The sequence below is a fragment of the Poecilia reticulata genome, linkage group LG14, assembly GCF_000633615.1.
Source record: "Poecilia reticulata strain Guanapo linkage group LG14, Guppy_female_1.0+MT, whole genome shotgun sequence".
In the NCBI taxonomy this organism is placed as follows: domain Eukaryota; kingdom Metazoa; phylum Chordata; class Actinopteri; order Cyprinodontiformes; family Poeciliidae; genus Poecilia; species Poecilia reticulata.
The window spans coordinates 10,082,216-10,101,879 of NC_024344.1; the positions used below are offsets into that span (position 1 = coordinate 10,082,216).

Consider the following 19,664-nt stretch of genomic DNA (forward strand, 5'->3'; position numbering starts at 1 on the left):
TTTTTTTTTTGCCCCTTTTCTGCTGACGGCGTCGCACCTTTTCACGTTCGGAAGGTTAGGAAAAACATTTTTTGTCTAATGTAAGCGGGGGGGCGTGTGGGGGGGGGGTAAAAAATCAAAAGAACTGGCTCTAGTTTTTCCTTCCTCTGGCCCGCATCAAGGATCGTCCATTAACCGCTGCTCTCCCCGTTTTACTCCGTGTCTTCGTGACGTTATCCCCGTTTCCTTCCTCCCTCTGGTTGCCTCCTCCCTCCCTCTTCCGACACTCCTGCAGGACAGCTGCTCAGACCCGAAGCACCGACGGAAAACGTGCAAACCTATGAACAATCAGATGAAAACGCGTGAATCCTTGCAGCAGTATATCAATACGTCTCGTAAACCCGTTTCRTGTCGTCTTTTTCCTATCAGGAGAAGCGAGCAGACCCCCTGAAATCAATACGACTTCCTGACACAAAGACTTGAAAAGAGAAAAATAAAACGGACCAAAAAAAAGAAAAAAAAAAGGGACAAACCACGCATTTTATACATTTAATGTAAATAAAACTGAAAAGCTTAGCTGTTCATGTACTCATTTGTACACTATACCCTTGAGAAAATATTTGCAACATAATTAAATAATTATGACTTTAATAGCTACAATGAAAATGATACATGGTTTCTGACTTGAATTTTGATTTGACCTCATGCTTGTATCTTTCAGTCAGACTGACTGGAGCGAGTCCGTGCAGATCAGTTTTCAAATCTTTCCATGGATTTAGACCTTGACTTTGACTAGACCATTCTCACTCTCACTGTATGTTTGGAGATGTTGTCCTGCTGATGCTGCTGCAACCACCGTGTTGTACTGCGGGGATGCTGTGTTGGTTTCCTACCACAAATGGTGTTGTGGACATTGCGCTCACATTATATGCGTGCCACACATTTTTGGTTCCAGCTACATGCTTTGAAAGCACTCAAAGACCCAAGATCCCAAGACAGTTCCTCCTTAGCACCTACTGTATACAGTATAGAACCCTGTGGGTCAGAGTTAAGATCTGGAGTTGCTCATTTGGTCAGGCAGATTCAATAATACTGTGTGGCTAAAGAGTGAGATCAGCTGACTACCCGAAGGAATTGAATGGTTGGGTTACATCATCAGTGAATTCTGTCTTCCCTGATGGTTTGTCCATATTCCAGGATGGCAGTGTCAGAATCTRTCAGGTTCAAAATGTGCCAGAGYGGCCCAAGGAGTCAATGAGAGCAATAAATGTAAAAATAACYGTACAGCAAATGGATTTAAAGTCAAATATGACCACGACTAAAGTTGTTTGATTAAAGACTGATGTGTAAATGTGATCAAGCTTTTCCTCTGGCAGGCCCAAAATTATAAATTACAAAGTAAACTTTCAGATCCCTGGAAACGCATACTTTCATCTACTGTTACTGTTGTTTATTTTTCTTAAGTATGTTTCTTGTCTTCATTTAATCCAATGTTTTATGGRTAGTTTTTTTTGTCTTGAAGGTATTATTTGTGTTTCTAGTTATTTGATTATTCTGTTWGTCTTTTAGTTTAGTGTTAACTAGTTTTTGTGTTTGTATCTCCATGGAACATTCCTGGCTCAAAATGAAGAAAAGTAAAATAATTTATTCAGCTCGACTATGAAGCACTTGGTTRTTTTAATTTGTGCTATGGATATAAACTTATCTGATGTTGGYATTTGGATTTCGGGAATAACTTTCATGGTTTTTGATAATGAAATGAGGATCAAAAACAAAACTGAGGAACCCTATGTGCTTATTTTGAATGAAAGAATTATAGAATGTTGAATATCATTACAACTTTTAAAGTAATAGTTACAAAATAATAGATTTTAAGAAAAGTTTAAAGATTCTGTTTACAGGGCTCCGTGCATGTTACTGTACAGTGACCTCTTGTGGTGATAAAGAAAAATGCAAAAATGCACATTTTTAGCAATTCCACTTTACTTAGGTTTTGTAGAGCTTGTTGTCCACGTTTTTCTCTTATAATAAACATTTCGCTATTCTGCGAAAAAACCCAGCATCCCCAATCAGCTCCGTTCCTGTTGAAGATGCATTAAAGGATGTTTCTGAGTCAGCGATGAGCTCACGTTTGACATGTCCGATATTAGGGGCGGGGTTATGTCCCACCAGCAGTACCTTGACTCGTGTTTGAGATGTTTTCGTCCTCCCCTTCTGGATGTCACATGGGTCTCTCTCTGCGCTCCCGTGACTCTTTGTAACAAATAACAGGGGGAGCGAGGCGTGACCGTACAGATGTGTTGTTATTGGGCAGCACATTTCACACAGCATCCCGCTGTCCGGAGGTAACTCCGAGCCCCTTCCTTTCACCGGCCTGTCGTGGTCGCCTTCTGCCCGCCGGAGCGCCACCTCGACGCCGCCGAGCAGCGCGCGCACACCGGCATCAGCGGCGGAGCCCCGAAATAAGCAGCTAACAGCCAGGAAGTGGATGAAGCTGAGCGGTAAGGCTGCTTAGACGTTTATTTTATGAGACCTCTGCGGATGTTCCAGGGTGCAAAACATCCGGCATGTTGTTGTSTGACTGGGAAATTGTCCCATTAGAGCGGTGGTAACTTCTTGACCTTCACTTCTGAAGCGTAAACAAGACGTCAAGTGTTTTCATTGCATCTTTTCGCCCACTTAAAATGCATTAACTTTTTATTTTTATTTTATTTTTTTAATTTATGCCGCAGTCGCTCCACCTTCACGCAACGTCTCATACGTGACGGAAGCTTTGTTTTATTTTGGTAAGTTGAAGTGGAGCTCGCTGAGGTACAGAGGGCCTTCAAATAGATGTGGTCTGTCTGCAGCTGCATCATAAGCTCAGTGCGTCACTAACAGCCTCCTGCGGAGCATGCAACCCAGCAACATCACACTAAAGGGAAGGAAACGCAAGAAGAGCTTTCTGCCTATAACTTCCCCTTTGAACCGATATAGRTCATGGTGAGGCAGAGAGCCTCTGTAGACCTTCGAGTTAATTCACGAACAACACAGAAAACTAAATGTGAATGGATAAAGATCACTGCATAAGAAGCTCTCATAGCTCCCATTGTAAAATTACAGTTATTTATGGCATCCCTTTTTGAAAACCTTAAATAAACTCATCTTTGATTAGAGGAGCAAAGTATAACACTGAAGATGTAGATTCAAACTTTGGATTGAGTCCATTTATTAACRATGAGAAATAATTGCAACTGTTAAAATGACTAGTWCTGCTGTCTATACTTTACCTAATGCCCATTTGAGCTGCATCTATGGGAATGTTAAAGGAGAAACAAAGGCTGGAGCATTTGGAGAGAAAGGGAGATCTTTGACCAGTCATCTAAGCATAATGTCTCAAAATCCGAGTCCTGGGTTCTGTCTAATGTTCTCTTCTCTTCAGCTAACTCCGCAGTTTCTTTTCTTTTGTAGGATTCTGGAGACATAGACGGTCGTGGAAGAAGAGAAATGTTCTGTCTGTATGTTTTTTGGGGTTTTATCCTGCTGAAAAAACCACTTCTGAAACATTTTCAGTCTTTTTTTACTAGACYTTTTSGTTGTTAAACTATTTCATTTAGCTTGAAAAACAGAGGKTTTTTTTTTTTTTCAACATATCTATTCTAAACATTATGAAGTGATAAAGACGGTRTCTCAGTTGATCCAAAAGCAAACAGGAAGACTGTTATCAGAGAGATTACATACTCTTCACGACCGGCTCTGCTTATCCCATCATGTGATTCCTTTAGCTGAGCAACTCATTGAGCATTTCGCCTGATCGTAAGGAGTAACCTTCAGAAAAAAAAAAGAGTGAGTTAAAGGACATCCGAGGCATGGCRCTCTGCTGAGATGATCCCTTTCTGGTTTAAGCTGCATGTGAAAACAAGCAAGCTGCTGCGAATCAGATGACTGCGAATACCAAACCTCAAGTGCGAGCGGGAGACTTTATTAAGAAGCGTGACATGAAAGCTTGACTCACTCTCTCAAGGGCGGTACGCAATATCTTGTGCAACGAATTGCTTTAAAGTTCAAAATGTGAACACATGTGAGGATATTTTAAACACCGGAGTGTAGTGACCATCATGAGCAGCGCKCCTCAAAAGAGGAACTGCTGTGAAAAAATGGTTCTACTGGACAAAGGAATTTACTAATTWAAGGTTTGCTACAGAGCAAACGACATTTCATAAAACAGTAAAACATCTATTAGTTTATCACCAGCTATTAAACTGTAAAGAACCATGCTATTGTAAATTAAATTAGTGCATACTGTATTGTTAATGAATTACTAAAGTAATCCTACATCTTTTGAGGCTTTCACATTTTTATCATGCTCCAATCGATGGTATCCATGGATTTTATTTGGATTTTTGAGATAAATCAACACCAAGTAATGAGTGAATGAATGTGAGTAAGAAGGAAAGAATGCATGGGTTACAGGTTTTTGTTTTTGCGAAAAGAAAAAAAAAAGAACTACCTTTTGATGCAGCTATAGGTCTTAAGCAGCTTTGCATGTCTTGGGAGTAGAAAGGGAAGTTTTTGCCTATTCTTCTTTGCAAAATATTTCAATTTCAGTCAARCTGGATGGAGTTTGACTACACAAATCWCATTTAACATCATATATTAGTGCAAATATGATGCACTAATATTTTAGCACTACAAAATCTGTGATTTTGATTAAAAAACTATCASAATCCTGGAGGGACAGCTATTGATTTATAATTTACCAGTTTAATGGGCTTTATCAATACATTCTGGTGCAACCGGCCCTTYAAGAACATYCRTATTTTTTGTTATGGCCCAAAATGAAACWGAGTTTGACACCCCTGATCTACATGGAGACCAAAAACCATTGCCACTGTTGGCCATGGTGATGGCTSCATCATGCTGTGGGAAGGCTTTTCTTCAGCAGGAATGGGGAAGCCATGAAGCTGGATAAAGCTAAATCAAAGACGAGACCTAAATCTCATTGAGAATGTGAGGAACWTCACAGTCATACACTAGTGTGTGTCCTCTGTCAGATGAAACGCCAACGAACGAGGCTTGTGGCTGCAATGTGATTTCTTTTGCAAGCCATTGTAGAGAACCTTTAATCTTCAGATGAGTAAATTTATACTATATGCTAATAAAWAGCAACATGTGCCAAAGCCAAAGCTGCTCCACTTAAAGGCTTTTAGCCAGATGCTGTTTTAATTTTGTCCGGTTACTTTAGTTTTTTTTTTTCTGAATCTTGTTTATATTTTTCTCTTCGTTGCATGGCAGCATTTTATTTCTTTTTATTAAACGTATTTTGACACTGAACACTGTTCACTGACTGCGATGTTCTGATATCCTGCAGCCCATGAAGACATTCCCATCACAGACCCATGTCTGTTTTTAATGCTGTGCCTCCTCAGGGCACAATGATCGCAGCTGTTCGGTATTTATCCATCTGACTTCCCCGCAGATATTTTTTTGCACTCACAGAATCTTGTCGCAGTATCTCTTTCACTGATTGTTAATTTTCTTTTGGCCAGAGAAAAAAAGATTCCATATTGTAACCAGAAATGTCACTGTTTTTTATCAAAGTTTTCAGTTTCAGAATGGTTTGATGTGAGTCCGTGAAGCACTACGATGAGTTTCATTCGTTCTCTTGCAGCCATGCCAAACGAACGCTCCCCTCTCATCACCTCGGGGGTCTGTGGGCTAACCCTGACCGCAGCGACATGCGGCGTGGCGTCGGACTCCCCCCAGGACACCAGCTCCGGGAAAGCAGCTCAGGACCCGCGCAGACTGAACACCTTCTTTGGCGTGATGGTGCCGACCATCCTCTCCATGTTCAGCATCATATTGTTTCTGAGGACAGGTGTGTGTGGCACAGGTTCAAAAATAATTTAGAGAAGTGGAAAAAAAAAAGAAAAGAAAAGGGAGTTCAGTTTAGTTTTGCTGTTTGTGAAGCATTTTGGGCTCTGCTCAGTCATGGTGATGTGATCTCCGTTTTGCAGGGTTTGTGGTGGGTCACGCGGGGTTGCTGCAGGGTCTTTTAATGGTGGTCGTCGCCTACACCATCATATCTCTCACAGTACTGTCAATCTGTGCCATTTCCACTAACGGAGCCATTCAGGGCGGTGGAGCGTATTGTATCCTTACTAGTTGTGAATAGATTGTGAGTTTTTAATTTGTCGCACATTTATAAGTTACTACCGCTTACAAATAAACGATCCTTAATAAAATAATTTTAGACATGATCAGCCGCTCTTTGGGACCAGAGTTTGGCGGAAGCATCGGTTTGATGTTCTTTCTTGCCAAAGTGTTTGCGTGCGGYGAGTACGTCCTGGGTCTCGTGGAGGCCGTCCTAGATGTTTTCGGAGCAGATCCTGGTAAGTCGCGTCCACGCTTAAAATCCCAAAYCTACTTTTGATAGTCATCAGACTACCTGGATTGAGGTCTGTCATYTAATTTATTTCAGAGTCGCATGTATCCGGAGGGCTGCGGGTTCTCCCTCAGGGCTACTGGTACACAGTTCTGTACTCCTCTGTGGTGCTCCTGCTCTGTCTCCTCGTGTGCCTGGTGGGCGCCCACATTTACTCCCGCACGGCCTTCGCCATCCTGCTGGTGGTCACCGTGTCGCTGCTGTCCGTCTTCATCAGCTCTGTGGCAGTCAAGCCGAGAGACTTTGTCATCACCCACGTGGGCCCYGGCAACCAGACGATCCGCTACAATGCCAGCTACACGGGTTTCAGCGCCGCCACCCTGAGGAACAATCTAGGCTGTGAGTCAGGGTTATCGACTATGCCGACGCTTGTGAAGAAGAGCGAATAACGCAGCTTTTCTTTGGGTTTTTCTTTAAATGTTTTTCTGTGCAGCCGGTTACTCTTTGGACTACAGCACCAACTCCGTCATGTCGTTTGCCACCGTGTTTGCTGTCATGTTCACCAGCTGCACTGGGATCATGGCTGGAGCCAACATGTCAGGTTACAAATTCACTATTTTATGTTTCTAATGTCAATCACAGTGGAACAGGTCATTTTTGCATTAAGGATATTAAAGTGAACCTGCTTTCACTTGGCAAATAATTCAAAACGAGCTTTGCTTTTGCAAGTCTCTGCATAAACATGTTCATAGATGTTTGCCGTTTCCCAACCTGTGTGCGAAGGTGAGCTGAAGACTCCGAGTATTTCCATCCCTAAAGGCACCATCATCGCCGTCTTCTACACCTTCACCGTCTACGTCCTCCTCTTCATCTTGGTCAGCGCCACATGCSACAGGTGCCACAGCTGCCATACCTGACCATACAACCTACCAGCTTCAGTTATGTTAAACAGAAGTGCATCATGCCTGGTTTATTCTGTTTTAGGACCCTCTTGATTCAAGACTACGGCTTCCTGCARCGAATTAACATCTGGYCGCCATTTGTCACGATTGGGATTTACTGCGCCTCTCTGTCAGCTGCAATGTGCGCCATGATCGGAGCGTCCCGCATTCTCCACGCTCTTGCTCTGGATCATCTCTTTGGTAAGTCATAGGATTTTTTTCTTTTCTTATTTGAACATGGCCTCTTTCCAGTATGTGAGGGTTAATGTTTTCTTCTCAGGGTTGCCGCTGGCCCCGGCAACGGTCACATCTAACTCTGGGAACCCGTGGGTGGCGGTGCTGTACACCTGGGGCCTGGCACAGGTCAGTACTGCAGTTTAAATTTAGATWAAAAAAWTTTTTTTTAWTTTYMRRWYYKSMWWAAWWWTKRAAARRWWAWWAAAAWWWWRRAAAAWWRSYKWWMYTTWWTWWYYYMWTKKYYWAAWKKKKYCYTYCYWMCYTTTTKRWWWTTTTTTCTTCTTTTCTGCATTGTCCTCTTTACTTYTTCCTTATCTTATATTTCCTTTCATTCTCTTCTGGTCTTTTTTTTCTTCTTTCCTCACCTATCTCCTTCTGCCTTTTTTTCTTTTGTCCAAACCATCCTTTCTCTTCTCCTTCATTCTTTAGTTATATTTGATTAAAGCCTTTAATAGTATGTCTATTTTTAATACAATACCTGCAAAGAACTGCAAACTCTAGAAATTGTAGAATTTYTACATGGAAAACTGCAGCAGCTCTGCAAAACAGCGGGTTCTCRGACTCAACCCGTTTTTGTTTCCATGTTTCTGTCAGTGTGTGGTGTTTGCAGGGCAGCTGAATGCTGTGGCGAGTCTCGTGACGGTCTTCTACCTACTTGCTTACGCCGCTGTAGATCTGGCCTGTCTGGCTCTGGAGTGGGCATCTGCACCAAACTTCAGGTAAAAATATAAATTTTCTATCAAAGGCTCTTCTCATATTCTTTTACTCCCTTGATTCCAGACTCTCTGGATCCAGTTTTCATGGTTTCTTCTTGTTTCCCCCTTGTGTTTTAACAGACCAACCTTTCAGCTCTTCTCGTGGCACACCTGCCTGCTGGGGATCCTCAGCTGTTTGGTCATGATGTTTGTCATCAAYCCTGTGTATTCGTCKGGCAGCATCGTCCTGCTGCTACTGCTGCTGCTTTTCCTCCACTACAGGTCACCCACAAGCAGCTGGGGCTACATCAGCCAGGCTCTCATTTTTCACCAGGTACCTGGACGCAACATGTGCAGAACTCAGGCATGTTCCCCTCCATAACCGTGTCGTTTCTGTTTTGTCACTGATGTGCGTGTGTGTGTGTAGGTGCGGAAGTATCTGTTGATGCTGGATGTGAGGAAAGACCATGTGAAGTTCTGGAGGCCCCAAGTCCTGCTGATGGTGTCCAACCCGCGCTCCTCCTSCCAGCTCATTCTGTTTGTGAACCAGCTGAAGAAGGGCGGACTGTACGTGTTGGGTCATGTGCAGCTGGGAGATCTGGGTAATTATCTATGTTTGATCTGTAATGTTCTCTTCATAGATCTCACAGTGAAATTACCTGAAATTACCACCATGTTGTGATTCCCTGCTTAAATGATCTTGTTTTCCAAAACTGCAATTCTTTCATTCCCACCTTGATGTACTGTAAGAATGAAATTGTGTCTCTGTCATTGGAGGGAGGGTATTTAGTTATATAACTTCATCTCCCTTGAACCTTTTGAAACTTCAATATCACACATTTTAATGGATTTTACAGGAATTCTACCTGACAGACCAACACAAAGAAGTTCACAGTTGAGAAGTGTAAACACAATGTTCCCTGGTTTTCAAGAAGCCCAACCCACTTATATGTTCAGCCACCTGACTCAATACTTAATTGGAAACATTTCTATCAAACTTTGCTTTTCCTTCCACTTGGTGTCAGTCTGTCTCCTAAAATCTCCACAAAATACATTGTTGTGTTTGTAATGTGACAAAATATTAACAATGTGAAAATGTGTGAATACTTTTGCAAACACGCCCAGCGGGTGGACTAGTCATATGCCTAGGAGTAAGCCACTGCTGTTGTACATCAGCATGTGATAGTTTTGTCATTCATTCTCATGCAACAGATCCGGTTTAGCAAGACATGGTGAGGCTGTAGATGTCCGTAAGTTTACATGCACTGCAATAGGCATCAGTTGCCTGTTGGGTCTGTCCTTTTCCCCAGTGCTGCTGTTAGCATGGCAAATATCAACAAAGGTTTTCTCTGAAGCGTAGCGGCACCTGAGGGTTAGTCATGTGAATATTGAGTCATCCCTGATTTCAGCCTGAATGGGTCATCGCTTTTATCTCCATGAACTTTAAGAAAATGCTTCAAGACAACAAGATACAGTAATGGAAAAAATGCCCCCTTTAAGACCAGTTTCTTTCTTTTTTCTTTTTTTTTTTGCTATATTTCCAGTTTTTTGTAATTATGCCCCCTAGTGTTTTAAAAATTACATTGCAACCCTATTGCTATCAAAACTGCAGGTTACCTTTGTTGATGCAAAGTAAACAATCTATATGAAATTCATTAAGACTATTCCATTTTCACACATTATTGATTAGTTATGTTAATCTGTGGATATTTTTTTCTGATTTCGTCATAAGCTAAACACAAGATTTGCAACAGTTCTGCTGATAGCAAATCAGTTTTATTGCATTGCTTAAGATTTCGTCATTACTCCAAATAAATTGACAGAGATCACACACCTATTAGTCCTCAAGGTGCAAAATATGGAATAAAATACTAATATTTAAAGTGTGGTTATTTTCAATGATCTCAAAGGAACCTGGAAGTTAGCATTGTCTAGGAAAGTCTGACCAGTACCACTCAACATATTTTCTTAAATATATCCGTATAGCAAACTTAATTCCCTTTAATTGAAATAATTTCTGTTAATTGGGGTCATGCTGTAATAAATGCTTTGTATTTCAGACTCCCTGCCATCGGACCCAGTCCAGACCCAGTACAACTTCTGGCTGAGTCTGGTTGATAAATTAGGTGTGAAGGCCTTTGTAGACCTCACTCTGTCTCCTTCAGTCAGACAGGGAACACAGCATCTGCTGCGCATCACAGGACTTGGTAAACGCTTCCCCAACCTTCTCTCTACACTGATTATCTCCATTGTTTTGCCTGCATGTGCCGAGTCTGATTTTTGCGCATCTTTCTCCAAGGTGGCATGAAGCCCAACACCCTGATTCTGGGTTTCTACGACAGCTGCACTCCGGACGATTTCTTCCTGCAGGACTCTGCCTTCTGCCATTCATCTGTGGGAGAAGGCAGTGAGGAGGAATATAATTTTGGGGTGGACCTGCCTTCGCTGCAAGCCCACTTCCCTCCCGTCCGACACGTCGAGAGCCCCCGGTGGCTGTCGCCGGACGAGTACGTCGGCATTATTTCCGACGCCATTAAAATGAAGAAAAACGTGTGCCTCGGCAGATACTTCTTCCAGCTGCAGGGAGAAGGCAAAGATAGCAAAGTGGACGGGTCGGAGCGGACGATAGACGTGTGGCCTCTCAACCTGCTCCAGCCGGGCAACCAGGACTACCAGGACGTGTGCAGTCTGTTCCTGCTGCAGATGGCCTGCGTGCTCAACATGTCAAGCAAGTGGCGTCACGCAAGAATGAGGATCTTCTTGAATGTGGAGACGGGCTCCTCTGACCAGGGCTGGGTGGTCAATGAAGAGTCGTTTCGGGAGCTGCTGAGGAAGCTGAGAATCAGGGCGTCCATCAAGATTGTGCCGTGGGACTCCGTGGTGCAGCACTATGCTCTGCCGGAGGGGGAGCGCTGCGAAGAGCCAACGCCAGGTTTATCCGACGACTTCCTGTCTGCAGTGAACCGCATGTTGATGGAGCACAGCTCTCAGGCTGCCGTGCGCTTCCTGTATTTGCCTCGGCCCCCTGCTGCTCGAAACCAGTCACAGCACTACTTGTCTCAGCTGGAAGCAGTGACCAGAGGTTTAGGACCTACGCTGTTGATTCATGGGGTCACCCCGGTCACGTACACTGATCTCTGAGCACGGTTCGCCTCATTTGATGATGTAAATATCACAATGTCTTAGTTCTCCGTTTACTTAAAGCTAAGTAGTACCAATTCAGCATCTACTATTATTTAAGAATGTTATTCTGCAGTATTTATTTGTTTTACCACCTGAATTTTTCTTTTCTTTGCTCGGGGAAAAAGTCCACATTCAAGTAGCACTTGAAGTTTAATAGGAGACATTCCTACTTTATATACTTGAAATGGCTTTGTGCTTAAGCCAGCATATTTGTGGTCATACGTTTTCTTGATAGAACTTCTTTGCAAAACTGTGTCTCCAACGGACCACCGAGAGAAATAAACATGTCAAAACACAATTTATGTTCATATGTTTTTTCTCTTTGAAGCTAGAAATGTCGTCTTGAAGACTGTATGCTAAATGTCCATGGAGAAACTAGTTCTTACACTTTAATGTCTTTTTTTTTTTACTTCACAAACAAACTGTCTTCAAACTTTTAAGCTTCTCATTGCGTCTTCTGAGCTTTTAAACCTTCAGTTTACCAGAAGTATATAATTTGATTATTGGTCGGTTCTTTCTAGCAACTTTGTTTTCTTGGATGTGTGTTTGGGGTCTTTCTCTCCTCCCTTCACTGCAGTTATAGATTGTCCTCTCAAGCTTTATTCATTCCCTACTAATTGATTAAGCTTTCATTTAATACACATTTTTCATTCCTTCCAATTAATTTACAGATTTTTGTTATTGCCTTCTTTGACTTTCTTTCTCTTGCTGAGTGTTTTTGTGCTTAAAATGACTCAAAGGAAGCAAATGACCACATCTCACCTCAGAATGACACGCAGTTTTTGATGCTGTTCTCACATCATGAAGCAATGCATCACATTGGTCAGAGAGTCTGTAGAAACAGTGGAGAGGCACAGAATCCAAGTAACTGAAGTTTCTATAGTGAGTGCTGATTTAAGTTGCTATACTCTGCTAGTGTTTTGTCAAGTCCAGCGTAATCCAAGACCACCGTACCACTAGTGGAGATGCCGTACAGCACATGGGCATACCTTTAAATAGGCTGAGATTTATATATTAAATGTACTTATTTGTTTACTAAATACAGAATCATATTTTTCTGAGGCACATAAATATTAGTCTGTGAGAAATCTTATTTTGCTTTTCAAGCTATTTTTGTGATTGTAGCATTGCACAGTTGTACTACTGTAATGATAATACTGGAGGAGAGTAAATTTAGCCTCTATTCTAATGCTCAACACTCATCAATGAGACGTAAAATACACAAATCTGATATGTATTATAAACATAAGTGTTTATAATACATACGTTTTTACATATATTCTGCAGTAATGAGAGGACTTGTAATGCCTGCGTTGGGCAACAAAAAGTCAGCGGTCATTTCAGTCACCTTTTAAAAAAATAAATAAACCTTCAGTTATGTTTTTCCCTGTTTCTCTTCCCGAGGCACATCTTTCCGGCAGCCTTCTATATTCCCACTTTTTCTCAGCCACCGGATGAAAAATGTCGACATCCGCAGCCAGTCCGGCACAAGAATGGAGAAAGCCACGCTCTGTAGGATTTTGTTCAAGCAGAGAAAAGTGAAGACGAGGAAGGAGACGGTTTGAAACGTTGGAGCAGATCGTGGCTTGTTGCTGCTCTCACCTGCAGTGCATGAGACAGACAGCCGCTGGTGAAGGTGGAGTGGCCCACAGTGTTCAAAGCATCATAGACGAACCCTGGAGCACTCTTCACAAACAAGTTGACTTTTAGGTTGTTTGTCATGTTGGTGGACACCATGAATGGGGTCACACACTGAGGAAACAGCAACATTGAAATTAGATGACAACAAAGGTCGAGGTTCATTTTAAAACATGCTTATTTGTTTGATTTACTGACAAATTATCCTTTGTTTAAAACAAGATGACAAATCTAAAATTTTGATTAATTTGTTGATAAAAACGGTGTGATGACTTTTGGCTGAAGTAACTTTTAAGGGAATTTCTCCTCCACCTGAGAACTATTCTCATTAATATGAAGATAAAATAGATTTGGTCTTCTTCTTGGACATGGACATTGATATTCTCTGGTCTCTGTGTTGGGTTAGCCCTTCAAGCGCTGACACATTGGAAAGCTACCCATACTCTTAAATAGGCTTTCCTATCCTCTCAACGGCTGCAGTTATCCCCATTCCTTCTGCACCGTTTCTACAAGATGTTTTCCTTCCACTCAACTTCCCCATTAATATGGTTGTAGCACCCCCGTGAACAGTCAACGTCTTTTGTGGTAAGGCACGTCAAGCATGTCTGCCAGACAAGTCACGACTCCTCTTGCATAATTATATAGATCATAATGGGAAAATAAAATATATGAGTTAAATACATTTTGTATAAGTGTTTTCTCAAAATAATCTAATATTCTGAGAAAATGTTGGAGTTTCATTAGTTGTAAGTCATAATAATTAAAAGGAACAAAATAAATGCCTGTTATCCTTAGAAAGCTAGTTAAGTAAGGATAGTACTGCAAATCAACTTGTTTATCCTTTGTAATATAAAATATTAAATGACAAAAAAATGTTGAGTATTTTCAATCTAGAAAGAAACCACTTGGATTAGTTGATACAATTACTTAATCTTCAGTCCACACCAACATATTTCTGTCATAAATGTACTGTAAGATTAAAACCAGTGCAGGTGTGAGTTACCTGAACTGTGATCCCCACTGACTTGTACTCAGCATGTAAAGACTGGGAGAAATGTATCACAAAAGTCTGCAACAAAGCATACGTGACATTGAGGGCCATTGAGGGAGCAGGTTATGATGGGTTTGAATGAATGTGCGAAAATAAACACCAGAGAAACACCTTGCTGGCCGAATAAAGAGCCACCAGTGGATGTGGACGGAGACCCATTTCAGAGGAGATGTTGATGATTAATCCTCTGCCTCTGGGAATGAGACGAAACCCAAATGTTTATAGATCTGGTCAATCTAATGCTGCATGATATTGATGTGTCTGTGGATACCTGAGCACCATGCGAGGAAGAATCAGACTGGTCATCTGTATTGTGACAATATAATATTTTTACAGATGGAAAGTTGTATGAAACCCATTAGACGGTATGTTAGCGCAGACGTCTTACCTGGGGTCCAGCAAGTACATTGCAATTGATGATCTCAGTGATTTTCTGTTCAAAATAATTAGAAATAAAGTTAGAAAACACACAATAGCCTCAGTTAGTTTAAATCATCCAGTGTTTGGCCATAAAAAAGGGATATTACTGATAGATCACCTTTCCGGGATCTGGTGTTTCCAGAAAATAGGCAAAGTGATCATTGCAGATTATTCCAACGTTGTTAACTGTGCGGTTCAAGATACAAGAACTTTCATTAATAAACACTACCGGTGTCTTATTTTTTTAAGGAAAAGCAGCAAGTGTCACATATGTAATAAACCAAAACAGCGTTTCTCTTATCTGGAGGTTTTAATTAATCAAATATCTTCCTTTGCTTGTAGGAGATTCAGACAGCCTACACATCTCTTGACAAATAAGTAATCTGTGTCTTGAACAGAAGAGTCTGTCCACCTGCAATGTCTAGTCTCCATGGAAACCAACCCTTCAACTGACCAGTAGGTGGCAGCAATTCCCTCCAAATTAAGTCTTACTTTAGGTTTTAGCTCAGGCATCACTTACGCTATGCGGTTGTTTTTAACTGTTGGAGATTTTGTTTAAGCAGAAAAACTTAAAAAGAGCAAAACACAGAAATGTTTTTAATGTTAAACACGAGCTGCTTATAATAAGAACTTTTAATTGTGTTTTTTTCTATATTACCCAGAATTCCAATCTGCATGTCATGGAGCTCATGAGCTATGGTTGGGTAGATGCTGCCACCCTCTGTGAAGTCCACTCTGATGGTGTGAGTCTTTCGTCCGTACCTGTGTTCTGAGGCAGACAGTACATGTGTGTTAACCGTTTCAGCTTTAAGAGACATTTAATGAGTTTATTTGCTATGACGACAACATGAGAGGACATCTCCATCATCTCTGCCTGACTCACTGATTTCTTTGGCAACCTTGTGAAGCCTCTCCACAGACCTTCCTATTAAAACAACATCCAGACCCCGACGTGCCAACTGCAGGAAGACATGCAGACAGATGGTGAAGATGCTGTAGCTCAGACATAAATCTGTCCTGATAAATATGCAGATTCTGTCTTAAATTACTTTGCACAAAGATATAACCAATGCATCAAATGTGAAATCTGATTTTTCTGAAATGAAGCTGCAAACTCACCTCAATAGCATAAGCTTTACCAATGCCAGATGTGGCACCAGTTACAACTGCATGAAGAAATTAGTAGAGAAAAGTCAACTTTGTCGAATGTCTAGTGATTTAAAAACATACATTTTAAATTTGGTAGGACAGATTATTTTAGCAAACTGATCGGAATGTACACATGACATAATTTCACAATTCAAACAACTTTATTGCCAAAACAGAAGCAAAGAAATGCTTAAAAAAAAACCGAGCTATAGATGAGGGATGAGATAAACGGTAAATGACTGAAAACGTTCCTGAGCTTATGTTTGGCTGTAAGTGAGTGAGATTTCCAGTTCAAGTTGTGGCCTGGGAAAACCTGCCTCCCCTAACCGCTACCCTCGTGGAAAATGACATTCTAGGGTTTAACAACTCTTTACAGACCACACATGAATTACAGCAACAGAAAAAATGTTCCGGCCACAGCTAACATTTTAGACACCGAGGTGACTAAAACCTAACGTTAGTTAGAGCACTGAAATGCACGTAAGATGTTTCAGTGGCTAAACTATCTTAGTAACTTGAATGCTTTAGAGCAGTGATCACCAAATGGTTCAGCCAATACAAGGTTTCCCCCACAAAATTTGCTAAACCCGGTGGTTGGATGCCAGGGCAGTCATTCATCCAGCAGCCCGTCATGTTTTTGAGTTAAAAAATGTTTAAAATTGACAGGAAATTTGAAAAGACCACCTGATAATCATGTGTTTTTGAAAGATTGGAAGATCAATATCTGAACTCCAACTATAGCGTCTTAAAAAATGCAAACATTTAAAAAGACTTAAATAAATAAGCAATGATTAGCCTGGTGGTGCACAAGTTAAGCCTGGTGGCCCGCCAGGCTTATAACACACTGGGGGAAACCATGTAGACATTTCAAAAGTCTTGAATGAAAGAATAATTTCACAAAAAGCTGCACATTATATGTGCCACTTGTGGAATATTAACCATATAATTGAGTAAATATAATGGCTGAGGAAGGCTTATAAAGGCGTGGAGAACATTTATGCAATTATATTTTAACTTTTTTTCCATCAAAAATATTTGGTTGAATTTTGTGTGTGTGTGTGTTGGTGTGTGTGTGTGGGGGGGGGTGCATGTGTGTGTGTGCACAAACTTTACTTTACCTGCCCATTGTCCGTACGCCTGCAGGTTCGCCTTACAAAGTGATGACAAGACATACTGTCTGAATCCACGGCAACATTTCCAGGTGAGTTTCAGCAGGCTGAGAGCCAAAATGAATAATCCAAAGACCGCCAGAACATCAGTCAACAATGTCTTACGGGAGAACTCCAGACCAAGCAGCATTTTCAGCTGAATGTGGAAGAGTTTAGAAACAGCTTTCTCCTTTTTATAAAAGAAAAAATGAAAACATTTAGTTTGTGCTCCTCCACACATTTCTCCACCCCCTCTTAGTCATTTTCCAAGAGATTGCTGCAGTGGGGTGATTGTTGATATGGTGAACTAGTTGACACAAAGTGTTTCTGAGAAGCAAACCTGGCCCAGGCGCATCCTCTGACTTTAACAAAATGTCCAACCAAGTTGAGATCCAGCCATATATAATCTATAAACCTGCTGAATCGTATTTGAGTCCTATGGACTTGATAAAGCGCTATACAGTCATGGCCAAAAGTGTTGAGAATGACACAAATATTGCTGGAAAAGGCATTGTTCATCACCAAACTGCTCTTGGACGGTTGGGAGAAGTTGCTCTCGGAGGACATTCTGGTACCATTCTTTATTCATGGCTGTATTTTTAGGCAAGACTGTGAGAGAGCCGACTCCCTTGGCTGAGAAGCAACCCCACACATGAATGGTTTCAGGATGCTTTACAGTTGGCATGAGACAAGACTGGTGGTAGCGCTCACCTCGTCTTCTCCGAACAAGCTGTTTTCCAGATGTCCCAAGCAATCAGAAAGGGGATTCATCAGAGAAAATTACTTCACCCCAGTCCTCAGCAGTCCACTCCCTGTACCTTTTGCAGAATATTAGTCTGTCCCTGATGTTTTTCCTGGAGAGAAGTGGCTTCTTTGCTGCCCTCCTTGAGACCAGGCCTTGCTCCAAGAGTCTCCGCCTCACAGTGCTTGCAGATGCACTCACACCTGCCTGCTGCCATTCCTGAGCAAGCTCTGCACTGCTGGTAGCCCGATCCCGCAGTGGAAACACTTTTAAGAGACGGTCCTGGCGCTTGCTGGTCTTTCTTGGGCGCCCTGGAGCCTTTTTGGCAACAATGGAACCTCTCTCCTTGAAGTTCTAGATGATGCGATAGATTGTTGACTGAGGTGCAATCTTTCTAGCTGCGATACTCTTCCCTGCTAGGCCATTTWTRTGCAGTGCAATGATGACTGCABGTGTTTCTTTARAGATAACCATGRTTCACAGAAGAGAAACAAYGATGCCAAGCAYCAGCCTCTTTTTAAAGTGTCCAGTGGTGTCATTCTTACTTAATCATGACARAYTGATCTCCAGCCCTGTCCTCATCAACACCCACACCTGTGTTAATGGAGSAATCACTGAAACGATGTTAGCTGGTCCTTTTAAGGCAGGGCTGCAATGAAGTTGAAATGTGTTTTGGGGGATAAAGTTCATTTTCTAGGCAAATATTGACTTTGCAATTAATTGCTGTTAAGCTGATCACTCTTTATAACATTCTGGAGTATATGCAAATTGCCATTATAAAAACTGAAGCAGTAGACTTTGTAAATATTAACATTCGAATCATTCTCAAAACTGTTGGCCATGACTGTACAATTACAAGCAATTTACCATTTAATAGGTAAAATGAGTTAATGACATCTTTAAAAATGTCATTTTAAAGATAAAGCATGGTTTGCTGTTTTGGGCCAAAGCATTAAATGACTTGTCTGCACTGATTGCATCTAATCACCAGAGGTCCAAGCAAAACCAGGAATCAAGACAGTAACAGAGATGTTTCCCATTTCTGAAAGCTGATAAGTCTCTTACACCCTGTGAAAAAGGGAAAAGAATCACGGGAGTGATGTAGGCTGCTTCTCCATCAACAGTTGTATAGAATCATAAATAGAAAAATAACAATACATTTTCCCCAATATCGCAGAGTGCAAAAAAATAACTAGTTAATAAATCAAAAACAGTAATGAACTGCCAAATATCAGTGTTTTCATATGTTTCTTACAGTAAAATAACACAGGTTCCCAGCCTTTGCCGTTAGTCCAACGGCCATCATCAAATACGAAACACAAACCGACGCAAATGAGAGCAACTTTTCTAAAGTTCTCAAACATAAAACAATTATCACCTACAGAAGCCAGTTAATAAACCAAAATAAGAAGATATAGTTAAAAATCTACGTCACAACATGTTTCCTCATAAGGACAACAAACACCTTTATAGCTTCTGCCGTTAGTCCAACGGCAATCTCCCAGCACCCCACAGACGACAGAAAAGCTGCACAAAACTACTCATAAAACTTAAAATATACTTTTAAAGTTAATAATAATAATAAATTGTTATCTATAAAATGTCTTTACAATATAAAGGATACAAATATACAACGTTTCGACAAGCATTACCTGTGTGAAGTGTAAAAGAATCACCGTGATTTTAGGTTGCTTCTTTCTCATCAACAGTTCAATGGAATGAGAGGCTATCGCTAAAGCCCCCTAGTGGTGGATGTGGTATTACCGGTGTTATGCCCAGAAAAGCCCCCCTGCCCAAATTTGCATCCCCTGTCGCGGGAGCGCGCATCGCTCTAAGCTCTCGCATATTGATAACAGGTGTTATGCCCAGAAAAGCCCCCCTGCCCAAATTTGCATCCCCTGTCGCGGGAGCGCGCATCGCTCTAAGCTCTCGCATATTGACGAGGAAACGGATAAAAATATGACCGAAGAGGAAATTTTTAAGATATTTGTAACATTATCACGTTTCCTAACCATGTAATCCCTAATACGGTGGGTTTTATTTMGCAAATTATTTGAAATAAATACGGTTTTTACACTTTTATTGACACATATGAGTCGAACTTTTTTTCAGTCCGT

The 19,664-nt window shown here is 41.3% G+C and overlaps 2 protein-coding genes and 1 long non-coding RNA gene across 4 annotated transcripts; 1 reads left to right on the top strand and 2 right to left on the bottom strand.

Moving 5' to 3' along the window:
• Positions 1-2,244, bottom strand: LOC108166896 (uncharacterized). The gene is made up of 2 exons (XR_001777306.1): positions 2,158-2,244; positions 1-317 (listed from the first exon to the last, which is right to left on the bottom strand). It is a non-coding gene; the product is annotated as an uncharacterized LOC108166896 (long non-coding RNA).
• Positions 2,245-2,253: 9 nt separating this feature from the next.
• slc12a9 (solute carrier family 12 member 9) lies at positions 2,254-11,697 on the top strand. The gene is made up of 14 exons (XM_008427650.2): positions 2,254-2,480; positions 5,630-5,836; positions 5,976-6,110; positions 6,213-6,350; positions 6,440-6,742; positions 6,837-6,944; positions 7,127-7,238; positions 7,328-7,485; positions 7,565-7,647; positions 8,116-8,240; positions 8,358-8,550; positions 8,644-8,818; positions 10,277-10,423; positions 10,516-11,697. The coding sequence occupies exons 1-14, from the start codon at positions 2,468-2,470 to the stop codon at positions 11,355-11,357; spliced, it is 2,739 nt and encodes a 912-aa protein (XP_008425872.1). The 5' UTR covers positions 2,254-2,467; the 3' UTR covers positions 11,358-11,697.
• Positions 11,698-12,162: 465 nt separating this feature from the next.
• Positions 12,163-19,299, bottom strand: LOC103475782 (very-long-chain 3-oxoacyl-CoA reductase-like). Of its 2 annotated transcripts, XM_008427652.1 has the most exons (13): positions 19,200-19,299; positions 16,776-16,995; positions 15,628-15,674; positions 15,392-15,467; positions 15,167-15,277; positions 14,627-14,694; positions 14,477-14,521; positions 14,360-14,394; positions 14,200-14,281; positions 14,041-14,106; positions 13,002-13,151; positions 12,748-12,909; positions 12,163-12,231 (listed from the first exon to the last, which is right to left on the bottom strand). In XM_008427652.1, the coding sequence occupies exons 1-12, from the start codon at positions 19,248-19,250 to the stop codon at positions 12,775-12,777; spliced, it is 1,086 nt and encodes a 361-aa protein (XP_008425874.1). In that variant the 5' UTR covers positions 19,251-19,299; the 3' UTR covers positions 12,163-12,231; positions 12,748-12,774.
• Between the last annotated feature and the right edge of the window lie 365 nt (positions 19,300-19,664).

Bases quoted from the DNA above. Each gene is read 5' to 3' on its own strand.
- LOC103475782 (XM_008427652.1), bottom strand. From the start codon at position 19,250: ATGAGAAAGAAGCAACCTAAAATCACGGTGATTCTTTTACACTTCACA. The intron at 14,282-14,359 runs GTATCCACAGAC...TCTCATTCCCAG, and splicing joins CTTCCTCGCATGGTGCTCAG to AGGCAGAGGATTAATCATCA. The intron at 14,107-14,199 runs GTGTTTCTCTGG...GCTTTGTTGCAG, and splicing joins CTCTTTATTCGGCCAGCAAG to ACTTTTGTGATACATTTCTC.